The sequence below is a fragment of the Acipenser ruthenus genome, chromosome 38 (assembly GCF_902713425.1).
Source record: "Acipenser ruthenus chromosome 38, fAciRut3.2 maternal haplotype, whole genome shotgun sequence".
NCBI classification, from domain to species: domain Eukaryota; kingdom Metazoa; phylum Chordata; class Actinopteri; order Acipenseriformes; family Acipenseridae; genus Acipenser; species Acipenser ruthenus.
This window is the reverse complement of record NC_081226.1, coordinates 3,804,872-3,826,528: the sequence shown is the minus strand read 5'-3', so window position 1 is coordinate 3,826,528 and position 21,657 is coordinate 3,804,872. Positions and strand designations below refer to the sequence as shown.

General features: G+C 39.7%; 2 protein-coding genes across 2 annotated transcripts; both read left to right on the top strand.

Annotated features, from left to right (window-relative positions):
- Positions 1 to 5,755: 5,755 nt before the first annotated feature.
- Positions 5,756 to 12,509, top strand: LOC131706900 (lithostathine-1-like). Its single transcript, XM_059008844.1, has 5 exons — positions 5,756 to 5,905; positions 9,717 to 9,790; positions 11,056 to 11,430; positions 12,008 to 12,367; positions 12,487 to 12,509. The coding sequence occupies exons 2-5, from the start codon at positions 9,760 to 9,762 to the stop codon at positions 12,507 to 12,509; spliced, it is 789 nt and encodes a 262-aa protein (XP_058864827.1). The 5' UTR covers positions 5,756 to 5,905; positions 9,717 to 9,759.
- On the top strand, positions 12,483 to 14,244 carry LOC131707081 (macrophage mannose receptor 1-like). Its single transcript, XM_059009199.1, has 3 exons — positions 12,483 to 12,589; positions 12,881 to 13,069; positions 13,268 to 14,244. The coding sequence occupies exons 1-3, from the start codon at positions 12,559 to 12,561 to the stop codon at positions 13,648 to 13,650; spliced, it is 603 nt and encodes a 200-aa protein (XP_058865182.1). The 5' UTR covers positions 12,483 to 12,558; the 3' UTR covers positions 13,651 to 14,244.
- The last annotated feature ends 7,413 nt before the right edge of the window (positions 14,245 to 21,657 follow it).

The following is a 21,657-nucleotide window of genomic DNA, read 5'->3' as shown; positions in this document are numbered from 1 at the left end:
TTAATAAATGGACCGCAAATGTCACTCCCAGCCCAGCTTCGCAGCGTTTCTTTTCCCTGTGAAGAGGACATCGTTTGCCGCATGCAGCTGGATCAGTTTTAGAGTCTCTTCCTCTGTCCCTGTATTTCGTAAAAACCAAAAATAATTTTGAAATATATTGCTCGCTTATATCATCTGTTAGTTTTGTAGCTACCTATCTAGTTCATTAATTAATTGATAGATCATTAATTCCAGCAATCGATATGTAGTGAAAAGATTTTTTGCTGTACTTTTTAATCATATTAAGATTAATTTTATTAGCTAAGCGGCTAAGGGTGTAACTTTCTTTTGAACATGGGGGGACAATTCTTGAAACCAGCTAGCCGTCCTTGTGGGGGAAAGATGCTTCTGGAATAGTATTACTAGTATTATTACTAGAGTTATCTAATAAATAAATGAGTATTATAGAATAGAATTAATATAACGTAATGAAAAAGGTTAAATCATATGCAGATGCCAGGTGTTATGACTTATGAGCAAAACCCATATAGGAACTCTACTAACAAAATATAGTCAAGCAAACATAAAATCATAAACTCAAATATAAATATTATTATAATAATTATAACGGTTGTGTCACAAAAATAAATAAATAAAGCGACCAGGTGAAATATTAAACAGTAGGGAGTCTAGGGGCAATAGCACAGACGGACTATATTCCGGTAAATAAGGCAGATAAATTAATCTCTCTCTCTCTCTCTCTCTCTCTCTCTCTCTCTCTCTCTCTCTCTCTCTCTCTCTTTCTCTCTCTCTCTCTCTCTCTCTCTTTCTCTCTCTCTCTCTCTCTCTCTCTCTTTCTCTCTCTCTCTCTCTCTCTCTCTCTCTCTCTCTCTCTCTCTCTCTCTCTCTCTCTCTCTCTCTCTCTCTCTCTCTCTCTCTCATACTAATTAAATTAAAATGTATACAAAATAACGTGGTGGACAGGCAACCCTGATAATAAACCCCCGTAGCAGATTGGAGTATATATCGACTATATACAGGGCAGACAATAAACACTTGGTGACAGGACATTTTTTCCCCTTTACACAATTACACTGGCCAGTAGTATTAATCTCTGTAGGGGAGATACATTTAACACCCGGGTAAACAGATAACTAAAATAACACATACAGACAACAATGAATAAACGCTGCGGGCCCGAGCGGTGCAGGGTAGTACTGTCCACTACGTCCAGTAAACTGTATTTACCGTCGGTCCAGAGGAGATGGCGATGGAAATCGGCGGAACTAGGACTCGCTTGCCGGTCGCCCCGAGCGCTAACCGATACAGAGGAGAGTCTTCCAGACGACGTGACAACACAAAATAAAATAATACTATCTAGTATCTACACTAAAACAAGGGGGATTTAACAAGCGTATGTACAGGAGAATATAAAAATAAATTAGAATTTATAACCGTGTTGGCTATATTACAAATCACACGTATTTCGTTACAGTATTGTTTTGTTTCTTCTCTCCTCTACGACGATCACCTCTCTTTTCGCGCTAGTGCTCAGCCCCGCCTCCCCATACTTTCTTCTTTCTGATACGCCGAGCACCAACATTCTTTTCTCCTCTGTCATATATATATTAGCTCAAAGAGCCAGCTGCCCAGCGTTTCGATATGTTGTACATATCTTTCTCAAGGGAGCCTGTGTTTGAATCAAAACATTGGAGGTATTTATAGGTTTTTGAAGGCATGACAACTGCTTGTTATTGTTTACATTCAAATCCATGGTTTATTCTTACATGATGTAATGGTGTTCTATATATTGTGACATCATTTTACTTTTATCTTTGAATCTGTATTAATTCTAATTAACACTACTTTATATAAACTTATATTTTTATTATATCATGCAATGCTGGCTCTGAGGATCAGTCTAGATTTGGCCTCCTCAGCGAATCAGTATGCACAACTTTTGAATGAATTTTGTTTATTTATTTAAATGTTATATATTTATTGAAGTTAATTAGTTCATTCTTTTCTGTTGAGTCCTGCTGGCATAATCGTGTTCAGCCTATTTATCCATTGACTTTCTTTTCTTCTTCTTCTATATGTCGCATTGTCTAATTTGAGCTGTTCTAATACTACAAACTTTACATCATTTATGACATGTCCTTGACTGGTGAAGTGCTGTACTATTGGTTCATTCATTTTTTTTATTTCTAATTAATGAAAGGTGGTTCTGAATTCTTTTATATAAAGTAGTTCCAGTCTCTCCAACATATTTGATTTCATCACATTTTTCACAGGCTATTCCATAAACGACATTGCTATTTTTACAGTAGGTATTAGTTTTTAGTGGATATGTGGTGTTCTTATATTTAATTATATTTTTACTTTTGTCCATGTATTTACACACTTTACATCGACTGGTGCACATGTTCGTAGAACCTATTTTGTCAATTATTCTTTTATGTTTACTGTGAACTAAAATATCATCTAAATTAGCTTCTCTTTTGAATGCTACAACTGGGGCCTTAAGAAATACTTTTTAAAATTTTTCTGAATTATGTAGAATCCGCACGCGTTTCCACTCTTAGAAATATTGGGCAAAAGTTTATAAGGCACACACTGCTACACATTAGGGCAGCAATGTGGAGTAGTGGTTAGGGCTCTGGACTCTTGACCGGAGGGTCGTGGGTTCAATCCCCAGTGGGGAGACTGCTGCTGTACCCTTGAGCAAGGTACTTTACCTAGATTGTTCCAGTAAAACCCCAGCTGTAGAAATGGGTAATTGTATGTAAAAATAATGTGGTATCTTCTAACAATTTTAAGTTGCCCTGGATAAGGATGAAAGTTTTGGAAGCACAGCAGATGATGCTCAAGACAAAGAAGCTCACAGCAGACTGACACAAAGCATCAGGCATAACATTGCATGAAATAACTATACAAAGACACCTGAACACAGCAGAGCTGTATGCACGTAGACCTCAGAGCTGCAAACCACTTTGAAATAAAATTCATAAAACAAACCATCTGAACTATGCCAAGAACTATGAACAGGGATCTGAAACATTCTTCAACAAAATGATCTGGTCTGATGAGACATATAACATTTGTTATATGACTGAAGACATTGATGTGATTGAGGATTGAATGAATACAGCCATCTACTGTTTCAGCTGAAAGAAATATGGAAATATGTTTTTTTTTTTAATTAAGATTATTGGTTAAATTACTAGAAATTGTGTATTTTGCTTTTGTTTTATTAAAATGTGGTTAAAGTTTACTAAATGCTTGTCATAAGAACATAAGAAAGAACATAAGAAAGTTTACAAATGAGAGGAGGCCATTCGGACCATCTTGCTCATTTGGTTGTTAGTAGCTTATTGATCCCAGAATCTCATCAAGCAGCTTCTTGAAGGATCCCAGGGTGTCAGCTTCAACAACATTACTGGGTAGTTGGTTCCAGTAACATAATTCTGTTACCTTGAATTATGGTATAATAAGTGTAGTGTGCCAATACTTTTCTCTACGACTGTACATTCATCTACAGCTTAAATCCAATTATAATAAATGTCTACAAATAAATAGTTTCAGTCTGCAAGCTTTTGAGGATCCTGGGTACAAAGGGTTAAAGTTTTTGCTATTCCCTGAGCATAGAAAAAAAAGAACGAGCTTGGATTGGTCTGCTGTGCAGCGCCTTTGATTCAAATGTGATAATGCAAAAGAGTCTGGAAATATGACATGTTTGCAAATCAAATCTGGTGTCCTGCCTTTCACCTGGCTGGCTGGCTGGCTGGCTGGCTGGGGGGGGGGGGGGGAGGGGGGGGGGGGGGGGGGGGGCTAGTTCGCATAGTGGATTTAGTTAATGCACTAGAATAACCTTTTACTTTTTCTCTGGAGGCCTGTGTTGGGGGCTGGGTGGTGCTACTTGTTAATATCAATGCACTAGACTAGCCTTTCACCTTGTTAGTGTTAATGCACAAGCCTTATATCTTTGACTGTGTTCCAAACAGGAGGGCTAGGTGGTGCAGTGGGCTCATGTTAATGCACTAGACCAGCCTTTCACCTTTACCTGGAGTCAGTGCTGACGCTAGGATTTACTGGGCCTTGGTGCAATACTGTAAAATAGACCACCAGCATCAGTTGGATTCTTAATATTAGTACAAACGTTACTATGAAAAAAAAAAACACATGTCTGCATCTCCATACTTAGCCCACAGTACAAATGCTTTCAATACAACTCATAAGCAAAAACAACATTTTATGAACACACTTAACAAATTAATATCCCAAAAGCATGCATTTTTTTTTAAATACTGAATTTTTAGCATTACCAATGTTAGTATCACATCTGCCAGCAGAGCAATCACATGACCTGAACACTGACCTATTGCCAGAGCGCACGCTCTGTGTCCCGCCTCCAGATAGACAATCTGTTGGCTCTGATTTGTGAATTTGTGTTTTGATTGACAGTCCACCAATACTACCTTGCTACGGTTTATTTTTCTGATCCCAGTAGATTAGACGGTGCCTACATATTTTTTACATTTAGTCATTAAATTGGGCTAAAAGAAAAAAAGAAACAGACTCAGGGCTGGGGGCTGGGGCTGGGGGCTGGGGCTGGGGGCTGGCCCCCTCCCCAAAGCCTGGGCCCAGGTGCTGGGGGCTGGGTGGTGCTACTTGTCAATATTAATGCACTTGACTAGCCTTTCACCTTGTTAATGTTAATGCACTAACCTTTTATCTTTGGCTGGTGGCAGGGGTTCCTATCAGGGAGGTCTGGGTAGGTAGTGGGTTAATGTTAATGCACTAGACCAGCCTTTCACCTTTCACAAATACTGGGACCCCAGACAGATATAAAGTGGACAATCCGGGGGAGGCTGAGTGGTGCTGTGGGTTTATTTTAATGCACTGTCACGGACAATCCATGGACAATGGTGAAAATCAGAACAAGCCTCAACAAATAAACATGCAAAAAGGGGACACGTCTGTCAACTTGACTTAGACATTTCTTTAATTTTAATGAATTAAAAGCTTCCATGTGACTGTTATGGGTGTTTTTTATTGGACAGAAATGTCACACAATATACACCAGCTTTCAGGACTTCCTTTTGTTTTGAATGGTAAGTTTCCATTCTATTCTGTTAAGTTGGTTTTGTTCTCATTGCTGTCTTAATGTATTGGCCACCACTGGCTTAAAGCCAGATAACAATAATTGGACTTTATTGTCCTCTTGCTCGTTTTATTGTCCTCTTGCTCGTTTTATTGCTGGTGGTTCATGGAGTCCGTTGAGATTCACCACTGCTGCACTAAACAAGCCTTTCTCCTTTCTCTGGAGGCCTGGGTTCCAGTCTTAACAAAGAATCTATATACAGTGCCCTTCATAAGTATTGGGACAGTGAAGTCAAAATTGCAATTTTTGCTGTACACTCAAGCAATATGAAAATATGATTAAAAGATGAATATGAGGCAAAAGTACAGAATGTCACCTTTTATTTCTGGCTGTTTCAACACATATATGTTTTACCAACTAAGAATAACAGCACTTTCAGAGTTCCATCCCCCTATTTTATGTGAGCATAAGTATTGGGACATTTGGCTCACAGGTGTTTCTAATTGATCAGGTGTTTCCTGTTGCATTGATTGTTCACACATAAAAGAGCTGTGAATGTGTAGTCTTTTATATATATATATATATATATATATATATATATATATATATATATAATCTATCACAGTCATAGGCATATACACTGGTGTCTGTGTATAAGCCTGTGACTGTGATGATAATGCGTGCCTGTCACAAGCCAGAGGGCGTGTCTCCTGCCTCCTGCCTCCTGTCCATTCTCAATATGGAAAGCGAGATGATGTCATATTGTCACTTTCACCATCGACAGTGGAGAGGAGAACACCTTGGGAGCTCTTGGACTAGCTGGTAAGGAAACCTCTCAATATAATCTCTTATTACTCTATATCGCAGAACATCGTAACTGCAGAAATGTCTGACGCCATGTTTATGCTTTTTTATTTAAACTTTAGCTTAATGCTTTGGATATCATAGTTATACCATACTCTATTAAAAATGTTAAGATTATCTTGAGTAATATAAAAACAGTTTTAAAAATAGTAAATTGATGGATAATTCCTGACAAACTCATTTTTGCTTCGTAATATTAGTATATGTTGTTTGTTTCTGAAATAAAGACAATGCACTTTAAATCAAATCTTTAAGAAATTCAAACACGAAAGCGATTTTAAACACATTCTAATATGTGTATAGCATATTTATATACTTTAGTTTGTTTATGTTTGTTTGGATGAGCTTGTTTTGCTGTGGTTAGTTTTGTTTCGTTTTGTTTTTTGGTGTTGTGTGCTGCGTGTGATTTCACTGTGTGTGGTTAACCCGCAGTTAACCGATATTTCATTTGACTTTAGAATTTTGTATTAGGTTTTCAATATGAAGCAAGGATAGTTATGTAACAACGAATACATTGCTTTTCCAGTACAAATAAATACAGTTTTTGAGATTTTTTAAAAATTATTATTATTTTTTATAATGGTAAAACTACATTGAAGACACTGCTTGAGTGAGTGACGCGGTTGTCATTTACTGTCATAAATCAAGGACGCATCACACAGCGCCGGTATTTGCATCTCTGCTACCGATCTGTTTGAGATCAGTCGATTGAATGGGACGTTACCAAGCCTCACAACAGGTAGGGCTGGTAAGGATGAAGCGCTTTAATGGACGTCGGATGTAGTAGCCGCCAGAGGGCGCTAAAAACCGGTTTTGAAATAATAGTAAAAATTAGTTTAATAGTAACACAGTTAGATTTAGAGGTTGAGATTAGGTTTAGGGTTAGAGATTAGGTTAGTTGTAGACATTAGGTTTAGGGGTAGGGGGTAGATTTAGGGGTTAGTAGGCTAGATTTTGATTGATAACCTGCCATTGACTGATTTCAATCACATTGGATGATCTATTGGACAGACTCCAATATCTCAAATGGGTTTAAGTATTTGAATTTCTATATTGGATGTTATTTTGAGAACAAGTAGGGAACGCAAATAAAAATTCAAGCATTTAACATGTTCACATAAGCTTGGATTTGGATGTGGTTTTATTTTCACCGGTATTGTTAATATTCATGGTTTTTATTATGTTCACATAAACACACTTGAATATGATGTATATTTTGATTGGGATTTTTTTTTTAATTGTTGTTATTTTTATTTAAACTTATTCGGATGGTGAGTGATGCTGTTTCTTTGTACTTTATAAATCGTCCTTTCTCTAGATTTGGTTGAGTTTCTTTACTGGTTACTGTTTTGAAGAAACTGGAGGAACACAAATAGAAAAGCAGACATTTAACATGTTCGCATAAACTTGCACATGGATGTGCTGTATTTTAATAATGATTATTAGTATTATAATTATTACCGGTGTAGGACCAGAAAGTACGCATACCAAAACTTGACCCGTGTAACGTCAGAAAATGGTACGCTGTCAATCTGTGATTGGCTACTGCACAAATCACTATGAACAAGACAAACTGCAGTTGACCAACGAAATCGTATATGTTTACAATGTTAGATAACCCAAAGTGTTGCTCGTCAGTTAAAGTCACATACATTTGCTGAATTGTGAAAAGAGTATATATTAAAAAGAACTTTAAGGGCCAAAATAAGTACATGGTACGTACCCCTTTCAGACGGGCGTTTCCTTGTTTTCTGAGCTAAATTTGCACATGCTATGTCAAGTGCAATACACAGTGTACCACATTTTAATGCGTACCTCAAAATAACCCAACACTATTATTAATAGTTGTGATTTTTATTATGTTCTGTAAACAAACTTGTCTAATGTAGATTTTGACTGGGAATATTTTTGTATAATTATTATTATTTGTGCTTATTCTGTTCAAGCTTTTATGTATTTTTGATTTGGGACATAGTAATAATAATAATAATAACACTATGTAACACATTTTTTGTTCCTGGGTAGTAAGTGTTATTTCCTAATTGCTTATGCCTCAAAAGTATAGAAAATGGCTATTATTCCCCACAAACTTTGCTTTTGTGACCAGGACAGTGATATTTTGAAATTTACCTATTTCCAATGAGAAAACGGGCGAATTTGTGTCTTTTCGTTCACATAAAGTCAGAAAAACACAACATATGAATCCAAATTAAGATGTATTTATACTAAAGTAATACAAAAATGACTACAAAAGATTTAGAAGTGAGTAGTTTTTCGGGATTTACGATTATACTGTAAATCACTTTCACGAATCAGCCCCCAAATGTAGTCTCCCATTATGTTCTCCTTATACTGTCCTTGGTAGCGGCATTCAAAGTCCAGTATATCCTGGTGGAAGCGCTCGCCGAGTACGCTCCCATGAATTTATCAAGATGAGCATCAAGGATATGGACTTTGAGGGACATCCTACAGCCCATTGTGCAGTAGTTCTTCACCAGAGTCTCAACCAGCTCCACATAGTTTTCGGCCTTGTGATTGCCCAGGAAGCCCCAAACCACTGCGACAAAGCTGTTCCAAGCCGCTTTCTCTTTACTAGTGAGCTTCTTGGGGAATTCATTGCACTCCAGGATCTTCTTTATCTGTGGTCCGACGAAGACACCAGCTTTGACCTTTGCCTCAGACAGCTTAGGGAAGAAGTCTTGAAGGTACTTGAAGGCTGCCGACTCCTTATCTAGAGCTCTGACAAATGGTTTCATAAGGCCCAATTTGATGTGCAGTGGTGGCATCAGCACCTTCCGGGGGTCCACCAGTGGCTCCCTCTTGACGTTGTTCCTCCCCACAGAGAACTCGGTCCGCTGTGGCCAGTCCCGCCTGTGGTAGTGCGCCTTGGTGTCCCTGCTGTCCCAAAGGCAAAGATAGCAGGGAAACCTGGTAAAACCGCCTTGGAGACCCATCAGGAATGCCACCATTTTGAAGTCTCCTATGACCTTGATGCCATCTCAGAAAAATGCAGATATGTATCCACTTAGGCAGCTGAAACTAAACTGAACTGTTGGGCTTAAGGCCCCTGTATTTATACTACTATTTATATTACTGGAAAGTTCTAGAAAGTTCTAGAAGTTACTCCAAGTTTACTCAGCGCTGAATCTATCTGGAATGTTCTGGAAAATAGGTAAATTTCAAAATATCAATGTCCTGGTCACAAAAGCAAAGTTTGTGGGGAATAATAGCCATTTTCTATACTTCTGAGGCATAAGCAATTAGGAAATAACACTTACTACCCAGGAACCAAAAAAAAACAAAAATTTGTTACACTGTGTAATAATAATAATAATAATAATAATAATAATAATAATTGTGCTTTTTATGTTCACATAAAAAAGGATGCACTGTTGAATGAGAAGAATATTCATTTTGTATTAATTTATATAAACTTTTTTTTTCCTGTGAATATTATTATTATTAGTAGTAGTATTGTTGTTGTTTTTGTTATTGTTTAATCATTTTCGTATTTATTTTGTATTGGTTATTTTAAGAGAGATTATTATCTTGTAATTATCATTGATCATTAGATGTATTCGTAGTCACAGTAAAGAAGGGTGCCCTTTTGGCCGCTGCACCTCGACTCTGCTATGGAATCAATTACTATATTGATCATTGATGCACATGAAACAAACATTCATGTATTTGGACTTCTGTCTCCGGCACAATGTCGTTAGACGCGGTATCGATGGGCACTGCATCATGGGTTATTCTTACTGTCCTTTAGGAAATACAATCCTGAGTGACGGAGCTCATCAGAGACAACAGCAATGTGCAGCCTGGCTTTCCTCATCGTGTCCGGTGAGTTTCACTGTGATGTACTCATCACTATCATTCAGATGATCACATTTAATAGACTGATTGGTCCTGAATATCAACGCTGTTACGACCGTCGGGGAGGGCTTTTGTTTTTCTTGTTCCAAGCAAAAATAAAAAATGGCCAGTTAGGATGGGAACAGTTGCAAAATCCCAATTCCGACAATATGAAAAATGTTATGCAAATTAAGTGTTTACCTAATTAACATCCCCCGTCAAATCAAAAGGGTTGAGGTGGTCAGATTGAATATTTTCTGATTGAATAAGTGGTTCCACCTGTTTCAAAGAATCCTGATTGAGATGGGATCCTATTTCAAACAGGCTCTGTCTAAAGAAGGCTCTGATGTGGTTGCCGTGACTCTGACTACTTCAGCGATGGAGCCCAATGTGCTGCTAGAGATTGCTGCGATTTTAGAGAATGAAAGGGATAACGTGGCTGCTATGCCAAAATGAAAAATATATAAAAACAAATAAATACATACATAAATAATAAAATGTCTTAATATTTATTTCTATATTTATGTATGCATTAATTAATGTATTAAATTATTTTTCATTTTGGCATAAAATATCCTTCATAACCGAAACTATAATTTAATACAGTATACATTAAAACAATTAGGCTACATTAAAATAGAAGCTCTCTAAAATAGGAGCTTTTTTCTCTGTGTCCTGATGTACTTGCTTTATTGTTCTATTAAATGTATCTTCTCTTCTTTCTCCTTATCTCGTGAAACACACGCTGTTTTGTTTTTCTCTGCCTTTGCTACCTTTCAGTCTGTCCACTGATTGAAATCCTGGAATGATGTAAAAACTGTAATTTGCATCATTAACATACATGTTTTTAATTTAAATACTGAATAGTTTTTCTGCCACTTTTATGCAAATTGCACCCATTCCAAAACAGCAGAAAAGTGTTTCATTTTATGATGGAAACAACGTTCAGGATAAGAGTTGGGTTTAAACAAACAGATACAGTGAGTTTCAGACTGTCGGAAGGCACTTTTGATATTCAGGGCCATTCTCCTAGTTGTGTAAGAAAGTATTATTGATTTAGAAGAGCTACACAACAGAATACATCTCTCAGGCTGCAAACTGTTGCACCATTCAGTCTGTTTTAAATCAGGACCTCTTTTACAGCACGTTTTAGATGCTTTATTGCCTGAATGGATCCTGTCACTAAAGCGCGGCCCGTTTTATTATCCAGTGGTCTGAAGATTTTGACTCCTGTTTTGTTTTTGTTGTTGTAGCCTGCGCATTGATGGTGAGTCTCTCAGTCTGCTGCCCTCAAAGAAGATACCACGTCGTCAGAGATGTAATGACCTGGGACCAAGCTCGCCAACACTGTCAAAGTAATTTCATTGATCTGGTTAGTGTTCGCAGTGAAGAGGAAATGCAGGCAGTTAAGGCACTGATTTCCCGGGTCTCAGATTACTGTTTTTTGCTGGGTCTGCGCAGAAACACAGTACACTGGCCTTGGAAATGGTCAACTGGTGAGGCCTTTCAATACAACAATTGGGCGAGTCAGGAACCACCTGCTGTTGGAGAGTGTGTAGCTATGAATCCCAGTGGAGTGTGGCTAACTGGGCCTTGTGATTACCCTATCAGCTTCGTCTGTTTGGCAGGTAAGGAGAATGGCTTTCTGAAAAGAGTAGCCAGCTTGCTAGTTATTTTGATATTTCCATAGATTTATGATGATTACAGTCCTTTAGTTTAACATCACAATGTTCAAAAAATTGATTCTTTCAAACAGTCCTTTAGTGACCACTTGAAGTAGAATGCAGGGACGTGATGGAAACGCGTCATGGAAATATCTGGATGGAACGATCAGTACATTTAGTGTATTGATACTAAGAAAAAAACTAAATGTACATTTAAAATAAAATGCACTGTTATACGTAGTGTGTATACTGCTAGTATTACTTCTGTTATAAATCACAAAAACTAAACTTGTACACAGGAACCACTATTGCACATTAAAAAGCATGGTTTTACTTCAGAATTGCTCAGTGCATGGTATGACATCTTTACACAGAATAAGATGACCTATGATTGTGACAAATCCCTAACTGGTTGATTGATTTATTTTAAGTGAATAATAATAATAATAATAATAATAATAATAATAATAATAATAATAATAATAATAATAATAATAATAATAATAATAAATACAGTCCTTAACACTGTGTTTCTCTGCAGGACCTTCTGCGCTGTGCGGTCAGAGGGAGTACTTCCTGGTTCACTCAGTGAAGAATGCGGACGAAGCCAGAGAACACTGCAGATCTCTGTACACAGACCTGGTGAGCATCACAAGCCAAGACGTGCTCCTGGATATCGAACAGCTGATGAACAAAACCACTTCCAATACCGACTACTGGATAGGACTGAGGAGGGACGGTGGGTCTTGGGGCTGGGGAAACGGGGAAACTTTCAGCTACAGCAACTGGGGAGAGACATGGAGCACTTCAGACTGTGTGACGCTCAAGACCTCTGATTGGAATTTTGGGGCATGGCAGATGAACAACTGCAGTGACAACAACAAGTTCATCTGCTACAAAGGCAAGTCACTTCTGAGTTATAGAGGCGCTTTAGATCAGCTACCTGCTCAGAATGTTTCAATTCTTACCTGCTTATTATCCTATTATGAGGTATGTGATTTTTTTCCCTCAGATCTACAGGACACCACCACTGTTCAGTTTGACTCTTCCCAAACAGAAGATGGAGAACAACAATCCCAGCATCCTTCCACGATGGCCAGCCCCTCTCCTCCTGCAGCAGCGGGTGGGTACAGAGTCATATGGCTGGTGTACGGTCAGGGATATATGGAAAAAATAACTTGTATAATGCAGCAAGACCATGTAATGCCTCATAGGTCGAGTAGGATCTTAAAATCAATTCCATATCTTACTGGAATAGAATGTAAAGAGGTAAAACCCGGAGTGATAGGATCATATTCACACTCCTTGAGAAGGTATTAGGACCCCACATCCTGTCAGTAGTAACTACACAATGCACAGCACAGTGCGGTAATTAAGAGGTTGGTTGATTCTTTCTATGTGATCATTTCCACAGATCCACAGGACACCACCACTGTTCAGTCTGACTCTCAGAGCTCTCCAACCACCCAGCCAGCCGCTTCCCAAACACCAGATGGAGGAGAACAATCCCAGCAGCCTTCCACGATGGGCGGCACCTCTCCTCGAGCCAGCTCCCCATGGCACTCCAGCTCCTGGCTCCCTGGCACTTCACCCGCAGTAACAGGTGGGTACCGTGTCGTAGGGTGCAGTGAAACCAGACCCTAGTAGCCTAAACCGACCAATAATCTGAACCACACAGCTCTCATAATGAAATGCAGACTGAAGCAGGATTCCAACAAAACTGCATTTGGATGGGCTGTATTAGTGACTGTATTCATTATTAGTTTTATTTATTATTATCATTGTTATATCTTTTTACCAGGCACTCCAGTCCCTGAGGAGCTCCACCTGATCTCTGACAGTATGGTCTGGCCGGAGGCTTGGCAGTACTGCAGAGATCACTACACTGACCTAGTGAGCCTCACAAGCCTGGCTGCACAGAACAGAGTGTCGGAGCTCGTCAGGAACAGCACTGCGTCGCGATTCTGGATCGGCCTGCACAGAACCGTGGTGTATGATAAATGGTACTGGGTTGCTGGTAAGGATAAGAGGGCCCCCCTAAACTACACTAACTGGGCCCCTGGGGAGCCCAACAATCCTTACTATGAGCACTGCGGGGAGATGGTGCTGGGGGAGGATGGGGGGGCTGAGTGGAATGATCTGTGCTGCTATGAAAAGCTCCCCTTTATCTGTTTCAAAGGTTAAAAACACAAACTAAAAGGTTTTATAGCACTGCTTCTCAAACATTCTATAGTATAAAGTCACTTAAGTCTAAAAAAAAGCGATTTCCAAAAACGTTATAGAAATATCTGAGTCTAAATTTTGTTGTATAAACGTGGCATGTGTGAACAATAAAGCAAAACAAAGCAATGCAAGTTCTATAGATGATGATAATGTGTAGCAATCTTAAAGGGGCAATAATTAATTATGAAAGACTTATTGAGGCTGATTGTGAGATGGGGAAGCATTATACTGTTGCACAGGCTTCAGTGCACAATGCTTGTCTTATGGTCTTCATTGTACAGTACAACATTAATATGATTCCCCTCCTCACTTCCTTACAATCAGCATTGAGGAGTCTTTTCAGAAGCTGCTGTTTACTTGTTTTTCTTATAGTTCAGGATATGCAGCTATTTAAAATGCCAGGCTGTAGATAAACTGCTGCATCCTGGTACCTGTGCTGTAGGTCCCTGGTTCTGATTGAGGCTGGACCATTGGAGAGAGTTTGAACTGCAATACAAGGACTGATCAGCTACCAGGAAGCAGCAGCAACTTGGTTTAAATTATTATTATTATTATTATTATTATTATTATTATTATTATTATTAGTATTAGTATTAGTATTATTATTATTATTAACGTTTTCTTTTAAATATCTACATATTACAAATTGAAGTATGAATCACAAGCAATGGACCAAAAGATCTTCAACATAAGGAAATGGGCCAGTGATCTTATTGCTGGGGATAATAAGATAGAAGAACATGGATTTTAAACCTTGGGCAGCATCATATAGGATGTATTGTTAAGAGGGAAGTAGAGAGGGTGAAAGGGTCTTATTTAATATTTTTCTAATTTCTGCTTTTTGCCTTTTAAAAAAAAAACTATAATATTAAAGTAGGTTTTATACATTTAAATAATGCTTACATATTTCAGTAGTATTTAAAACGTTTTAACTTGTTAAATTAGTTTTTACATATTTAAGAAGGTGTGTCTGTAGTTGGGTTCTGGATATTGTCATCAGCACCAGTATAACAAAATCAAAAGAAAACTTTTATTTTCCTTGTTTGCACTTTTGTGTTGCTTCATTGAGCTACAGCAGAGCGGGCATTCTTACCCCCCTGCTGCTGCAGGTAGTCGCAGGAGTGTGTCTGTTTAGAGAACATTATTAGAGTGACACGAAGAGGGAGGGAGGAAGCTTGTGTGCCAGCCTGCCTGCCTGCAGCTGAAACTACCTGCCTCTAGGGAATATACCCAAACTGGACAGCCAACAGGGCCTGGTTTCTGATGATGCAGATTGCACCTAATGCTACTCTGTGAATGAATGTAGTGAATAGGCAAACTGTAATCATATTTAACTAAACAAAATAGAAACTACGTTATGTACCGAGTGAGTCTTCTGTCAATTTTTATTTTGTATTTCTGAATATATTGATATTCTGTATGTTTTGCTGATATAAAAATAAAATAATGATTTGATCTGAATTTGAACTGTCTTTTGGTTGTTTATTTCTCTAATTGCAACAAAACCTGAAATGTATTTCATTATGAACTAAATAGTTTCAGTCCCAGAAGAACAAATGAATGTCAGCAGCAGTAATACAGTTATACAGTAGCTAGTCAGAACACTCTATAGTTCTGAGGACAGCAATACACCAAACCTTATCCAGTGTAAAGATCTTCTCAATCAAATTTTTCAGGTGTTACAACCCTTATAAAAGTTTCTCATAGTAAAAGCCAACAGCTATGGCCAAACGTTTTGCATCATCCTATAGAATTAACTAATGAACCTGCTGAATAATGTCACGTTAACATATTGAATTACATACCGCTTTGTAGTTTTCCATATACTTGATGACTTTTGCAATATCATTTTGATTTCCATTACACGAGAGTAGATGTTAAAACTTCATGCTGATTTGAACTCGGCTCTCGCCAAGATAAGCACCAACTAAGACGTAGCTTTACAGTAAACTAATGTGATCCATATGCGTCTCCATCCATTTACGTTTCCTTCCATATGATGATGTAGATATCCTTCTGTCTGGTGTTAATGGCTGAAGTGTAATGCTGGCTCCAGGGATCAGCTTATTTTGCCTCCCTGGCGCATCAGCACACACAACGGCTGCGATGCTGGCTCCGGGGATCAACCAAAGTGCGGCCTCCCCAGCGCATCAGCATGACAACCGTCTGGATTGAGCTAAGTAGGGTACATCTCTGGGGTTTTCAAGTGGGCACCTTCCATCCTCAGTGTTTCGTCGACTAGCCCACGACACCTCAAGAGGGCTCGACGGTGATTCTGGCGTCCCAGCATCACCCCCCTCCGTCCCCCACTCAACTCAGCCCAGCTTACTTACCTGTCCCCAGCCAGAATCTTTCCGTCTCAACCACAGCCAGTTGCTGCTCCTCTCTGCTGCTTCAGATAAGTTCTTCACTGTGCGACGCAACTCTTGGCCACTGAATCCGACGTCTCTGAGAAACCGGGTTGTAGAGTGTGCCACAAATCCTCGACAACCCACTTCCACTGGGTAAACCCGAACTCTCCATCCTCGCTGTTCCGCTTCAGTGGCTAGTTGAGCATACCGCAGTTTCTTCCTCTCATACGCCTCATCTACAGCATCCTCCCATGGCACTGTTAACTCTACCAGGTGAACAAGGCGTGCTGATCCAGACCACAAGACAATATCTGGTCGAAGGTTAGTGGTGGCAATCTCAGGTGGAAAAATAAGCCGTTGACCAACATCTGCCAGCATATTCCAGTCTCTAGCAGCTTCCAGTTGTCCTGGGCGAGGATTGGTTTTAACACCTTTTCTTGGTGGTTGCTCTCCTGGGCGGAGGAATGTTGTCTTTTGTGTGTAATGTTTTGATGGAACAGGTGGCAACTTATTGGTCTTGTTACGCTTGTCTTCCAATGCTAAGGCCAAACATCGCAGCACCTGGTCATGGCGCCAAGTAAACCGTCCTTGGCTAAGAGCCACCTTACATCCTGTCAAAATGTGCCTTAATGTTGCAGGTGATGAACACAAAGGACATGAGGGATCCTCTCCTACCCAGAGGTTTAGGTTCTGTGGTGATGGGAGAACATCATATGTTGACCTGATGAGGAAACTGATCCTGCTCTGTTCCATTGACCATAGGTCTTGCCAGCCAATCTTGCGTTGTTCCACACTCTCCCATCTCATCCATTCTCCCTGTTTGGCCTGGGAAATGGCCTTTATACACCTCATCCTCTCCTCCTGCTTTTGCACCTCGTTGACTACCAGCTTCCTCCTTTGAGCTGGGGCCGCCTTGTGCCATGTAGGAGGAGTTGAACTGAAACCAAGACCCCCTCTTCCATGCTGAACTTGCCCCATGATATCACCAATTCGAAGGGCAGCCTTTGCATCTTCCACAGCTTTCTTTGCCGCCCACTTTCTTCCAGTTTTCAACACAGGTGCTGCCTCCCTTACGCATTTATCGCGTGACTCTACTAATGTCATTTCCAGTCTGACCTTGGCGCACTTAAACTCCTCGGTTAGAGCAGAGACTGGTAGCTGCAGTATTCCTTTACCATAAAGTCCCACTCTGCTGAGGCAGCGTGGAACTCCCAACCACTTCCTGATGTATGAACTGATTAAATCTTCCAGCTTCTCTACTGTTGTCAAAGAAACCTCGTACACAGTCAGTGGCCACAGCAACCTCGGCAGTAGACCAAACTGAAAGCACCAGAGTTTTAGTTTACCTGGTAGAGCGCAGCTGTCTATGCTCTTCAACCCTTCCACTGCTTGTTGTCTAACTTCTCCCACACGAACTGTGTCCTTTAGATCCCCGTCGTACCATCTCCCAAGACTCTTCACTGGCTTCTCAGACACTGTTGGTATTGCCTCACCATTAATGAAGAATGTTTTATCTACTACTTTGCCTTTAATTATAGAGATGCTCCTTGATTTAGTGGGCTTGAATTGCATTCGTGCCCATTCAATGTTATTGGTTAATTTGCCCAATAATCGATTAGTGCAGGCTACTGTTGTAGTCATGGTTGTCATGTCATCCATATATGCTCGAATTGGTGGTAGTCGCATTCCAGAAGCCAAGCGCTCTCCTCCTACTACCCATTTTGATGCCCTAATGATTACTTCCATTGCCATGGTAAAAGCCAGTGGAGAAATGGTGCATCCTGCCATTATTCCAACCTCTAGGCATTGCCATGTAGTGCTGAATTCTGAAGTTGAAAAACTGAATTGCAAATCTCCAAAATAGGCTTTCACTAAATTTGTTATTGTCATCGGTACACTGAAAAAATCAAATGCTGCCCAAAGTAGTTCATGTGGCACTGAACCATATGCATTAGCCAAATCCAGGAATGTCACATGGAGCTCCTTCCTCTCCTTTTTAGCTGATTGAATTTGTTGCCAGATCACATTGATGTGTTCTAAGCAACCTGGGAAACCTGGAATGCCCGCTTTTTGTATTGAAGTGTCAATGAAGCAGTTCTTTAATAGGTAAGCTGACAATCTCTGAGCAATAATGCTGAAGAAAATCTTGTAGTTTATTTGATTACATGTTGTTAAATAAAATACTTAAATAATCTTTATCATTTTTAATTTGTTATTATTGTGTCTCAATTCAAAAATAGGTAATGCAAAACTATTGGCCATAGCTGTATCAAAGTGTAATAAAGCACAGTGAAAGCATGGTAAAGCATAGGGAAGCATTGTAAAGAAGAGCTAGGTATGGTAAAGCATATTGAAAAACAAGGCAAATTGTGGTGAACCTATATAAGGGAGAGCCTACAATGTGGCAGTGATTCCAGGGCCGACAGGAAGTCCCCTGACTGGCGTGAGATCTATCTCTGACGTCACTTCCTCTGCTGCTCGCTTGCTTCTCTTGACGTATACAACAGCTCTGATGATAGCGGGGATTATGAGAACAGCACAGAAGATGAAGACTCTGATTATCAATTCCACTTTAGAGACGGACACTGAAAGAAAAAGAATTAGTGCAATTAAACTACTTGGAAATGATTTATTTCCCAATCATTTTTTTTAATCCATTTTTAAATATGTTTCAAAGTGTTGTTAGTGAAAAGTGTTGGCAGATCTGCAGCTGTTTGCCTGTATTTGCCTGTATTGTCAGTAAAGTGGGTGTTTATTTGGGGGAAAAAAGTATTAAGTTTGACTGATAATAAACTGCGCCCTGGATATTTCACCTTGGCCATTAAGTACCTAAAATATTAGAACACAAGCGCTATTTATGTGATTTGCTACATTCTAAATCAATATCTCGTCACAGAAAAAAATACGTAAATCCTTTGTTTTGGCTACAAACTGTTGCATTCTATTTATTGGCAGTAATCAGACCAGTGGAATGTCACACCAGCTAAGGAGCTCAACACATAGAAAATTGAGCTTTATCATCACTGTAGATAAGAAAACACCAAGAAATGGATCATTAGGCTTCAGTTTCTTATTTTATATTGAGGCGCAATAAAAATATCTGAAAGGCTTTATTTGCATAATCAACAATTACTTTTAGACTTATCTTTTGCGGTTAACAAAAATAGAATAAGTTATCATAACAATATAGTTAAAGAGAAAACTAAAATAACAGGTTAAAAAAGCTTCAAAAATGACAGAGTATCCTGTCCTCAAATGAAACCTAATGGGTTATTAATGCACTGATTTGGTTAGTTCACTGTAGGCCATGCTGACAGTGAATGGTTAAAGTCCTACATGTTCTGTATTGAGGTCTTTCACTCATTCATTGTTTTCAATGTGAAATAATGGGGAGGTCTGTACAAGCACTTTCCCTACTATTCTGTTCTTTTGTGGTTTTATTGAAAAATTGAAGTGAAAAATGTTGACGTCCTACATCATAAAACCATGAACCTGTTGGATCAAAGCAAGAGAGTAAAGAAATCATTATCCTGCAGGAAGAGGCACTAGCGGGACTTTAGAGTCTGGAAACTCGCTTTAAAGTGATTGCATCTCACAAAGTATTTCCATACATCGTAGACAATGTGCATTTCCATTGGTCTCAAATGTGCAGTTTTAAAAGAAAGACGTGTTACACAAACCTTTCTTTTCATTTTAAAACAGACATCTGGTACTACACTAAGTTCTCAGTGTGCTTCCCTTGCCTTGCTAAAAGTAGTGTCTTCTGGGTCAAATCATGTTACAGGCTGAAAGCATGTCAGTAAATAGGGGTAGCAGCTGATTGGTTATTACCAGTGAAGAAGCCAGTGAAGGGGTGGGGACACTTTCACTCTCCAGGTGAAAGACCCAGGAAGTGCAAGACTTGCTAACAGAGATTTCTTTAATCTAGTGTAGTAGCAGTTGCTGTAACATGTGTTTCTTCCAAAACTGCACATTTGGTGCCTATGTAATGAACAGATTATTTAAAAATTTAAAAATTATTTGAAATTATTTGAAACAGCTACATCATTTCCAAGCAGCCCGAGAGAGCCAGTCCAAAACAGAAGCTAAAAACACATTCAAAAATTGTGTTCATACTCAAAAATGTATTCGGTTCATAATAACATTAATATCACCTGGTAATTGAATGAGATACTGCAGGTAGACTCTCTGCTTCCCCTCCTCCTCCACACTGCACCTGATCCGCTCAGAGCTCTGGAGGCCCGTGACAAACAGCTGGGAGCTGGTGATGTTCGAGCGGATCAGAAAACCCTCTCTAGCGCCACCCTGCAGGCTGTTTCCATTACTGTTGCTCCAAAGCAACCTGGGTGATGGACATACAAACCCACAGGTCAAGGAGCAAGTCAGGGTGGCGTTGGATCCTGCCTGCAAGGTTAAGATCCGGTCAGCACTCCCTGGAAAACAAACACATTTAATCACAGTTCATACACCTACAGTGCATATCAAAATGATAAAAACCAATGCAGGTTTATTACCTAGTTTTACCTACTCTCTGAATATCTTGGTGTGACCAATTCAATCACATTGCAGTCACTGTTTCAGTAATCCGTTTATAACGAAGAGCAAACACCCCACCCAATTGTTTCACCTTGATTGTAAATGGAGAACGCATTCTGGGATGCTCTCTCTCTCTCTGAGAGAGAGAGAGAGAGAGAGAGGGAGGGAGGGAGGGAGAGAGAGAGAGAGAGAAAGAGAGAGAGCTCATTAAAGTCATTTGTATCTGAAGAGGGGAACCTGTTCAAGGCGAGGCTGCCAAGATGTGCAAACAAGCAGGAGGGTCTGAGCTGTGAGGTCATCCAGGCAGCAGCTGCACCACCCCAGTCATTCTGCATTCCCACACAGCAAGTACCATTCTGCATTCCCACACAGTACCATTCTGCATTCCCCACACAATAAGTACCATTCTGCATTCCCACACAGAAAGTACCATTCTGCATTCCCACACAGTACCATTCTGCATTCCCACACAATAAGTACCATTCTGCAATCCCACACAGTAAGTACCGTTCTGCATTCCCACACAGTAAGTACCATTCTGAGGTGTCATGCACTTGTGGGATGGCCTGCTTGCTTATTGAAATGCTTTGCTTGTATTTTAAGAGGGCATGGTTATCTATTCAGACAGGGGTCTTGATAGGGTAGTGCTTCATCCCAGCAGCACAATCCAGGAAATATATGGGACAAAATAACCAGAAACGTTGAACTTGGACTTGAGATACCAGACTTGAATGCACCTCTCATCTGCATTAAACAGGAACATATTGACCAGAGTATGTTCAGAACCAACTTCTGATGGGTTTTCTCACGTGTGGAAGCCTTGTGCTGTGAACACTGATAGAGCCCACTGTCTGCTGTCTGGACACTGCGGATCAGCAAGGAAGTATTGACTGCCACTGCCAGTCTGTTCTTGTCTACCTCTTCAGCATTGGTGAGTACATTCCCAGTGGGCGAGAACGTGAATAGAGTCTTGTCACTGTTGGTCCCGGATTTCACAACAATCCACATTGATCTCTGCCCTGGCCCTAGTTGAGCAGTCTCTGCACTGGGGAAGTGAATGAATCATCCCACGTCTTCAACA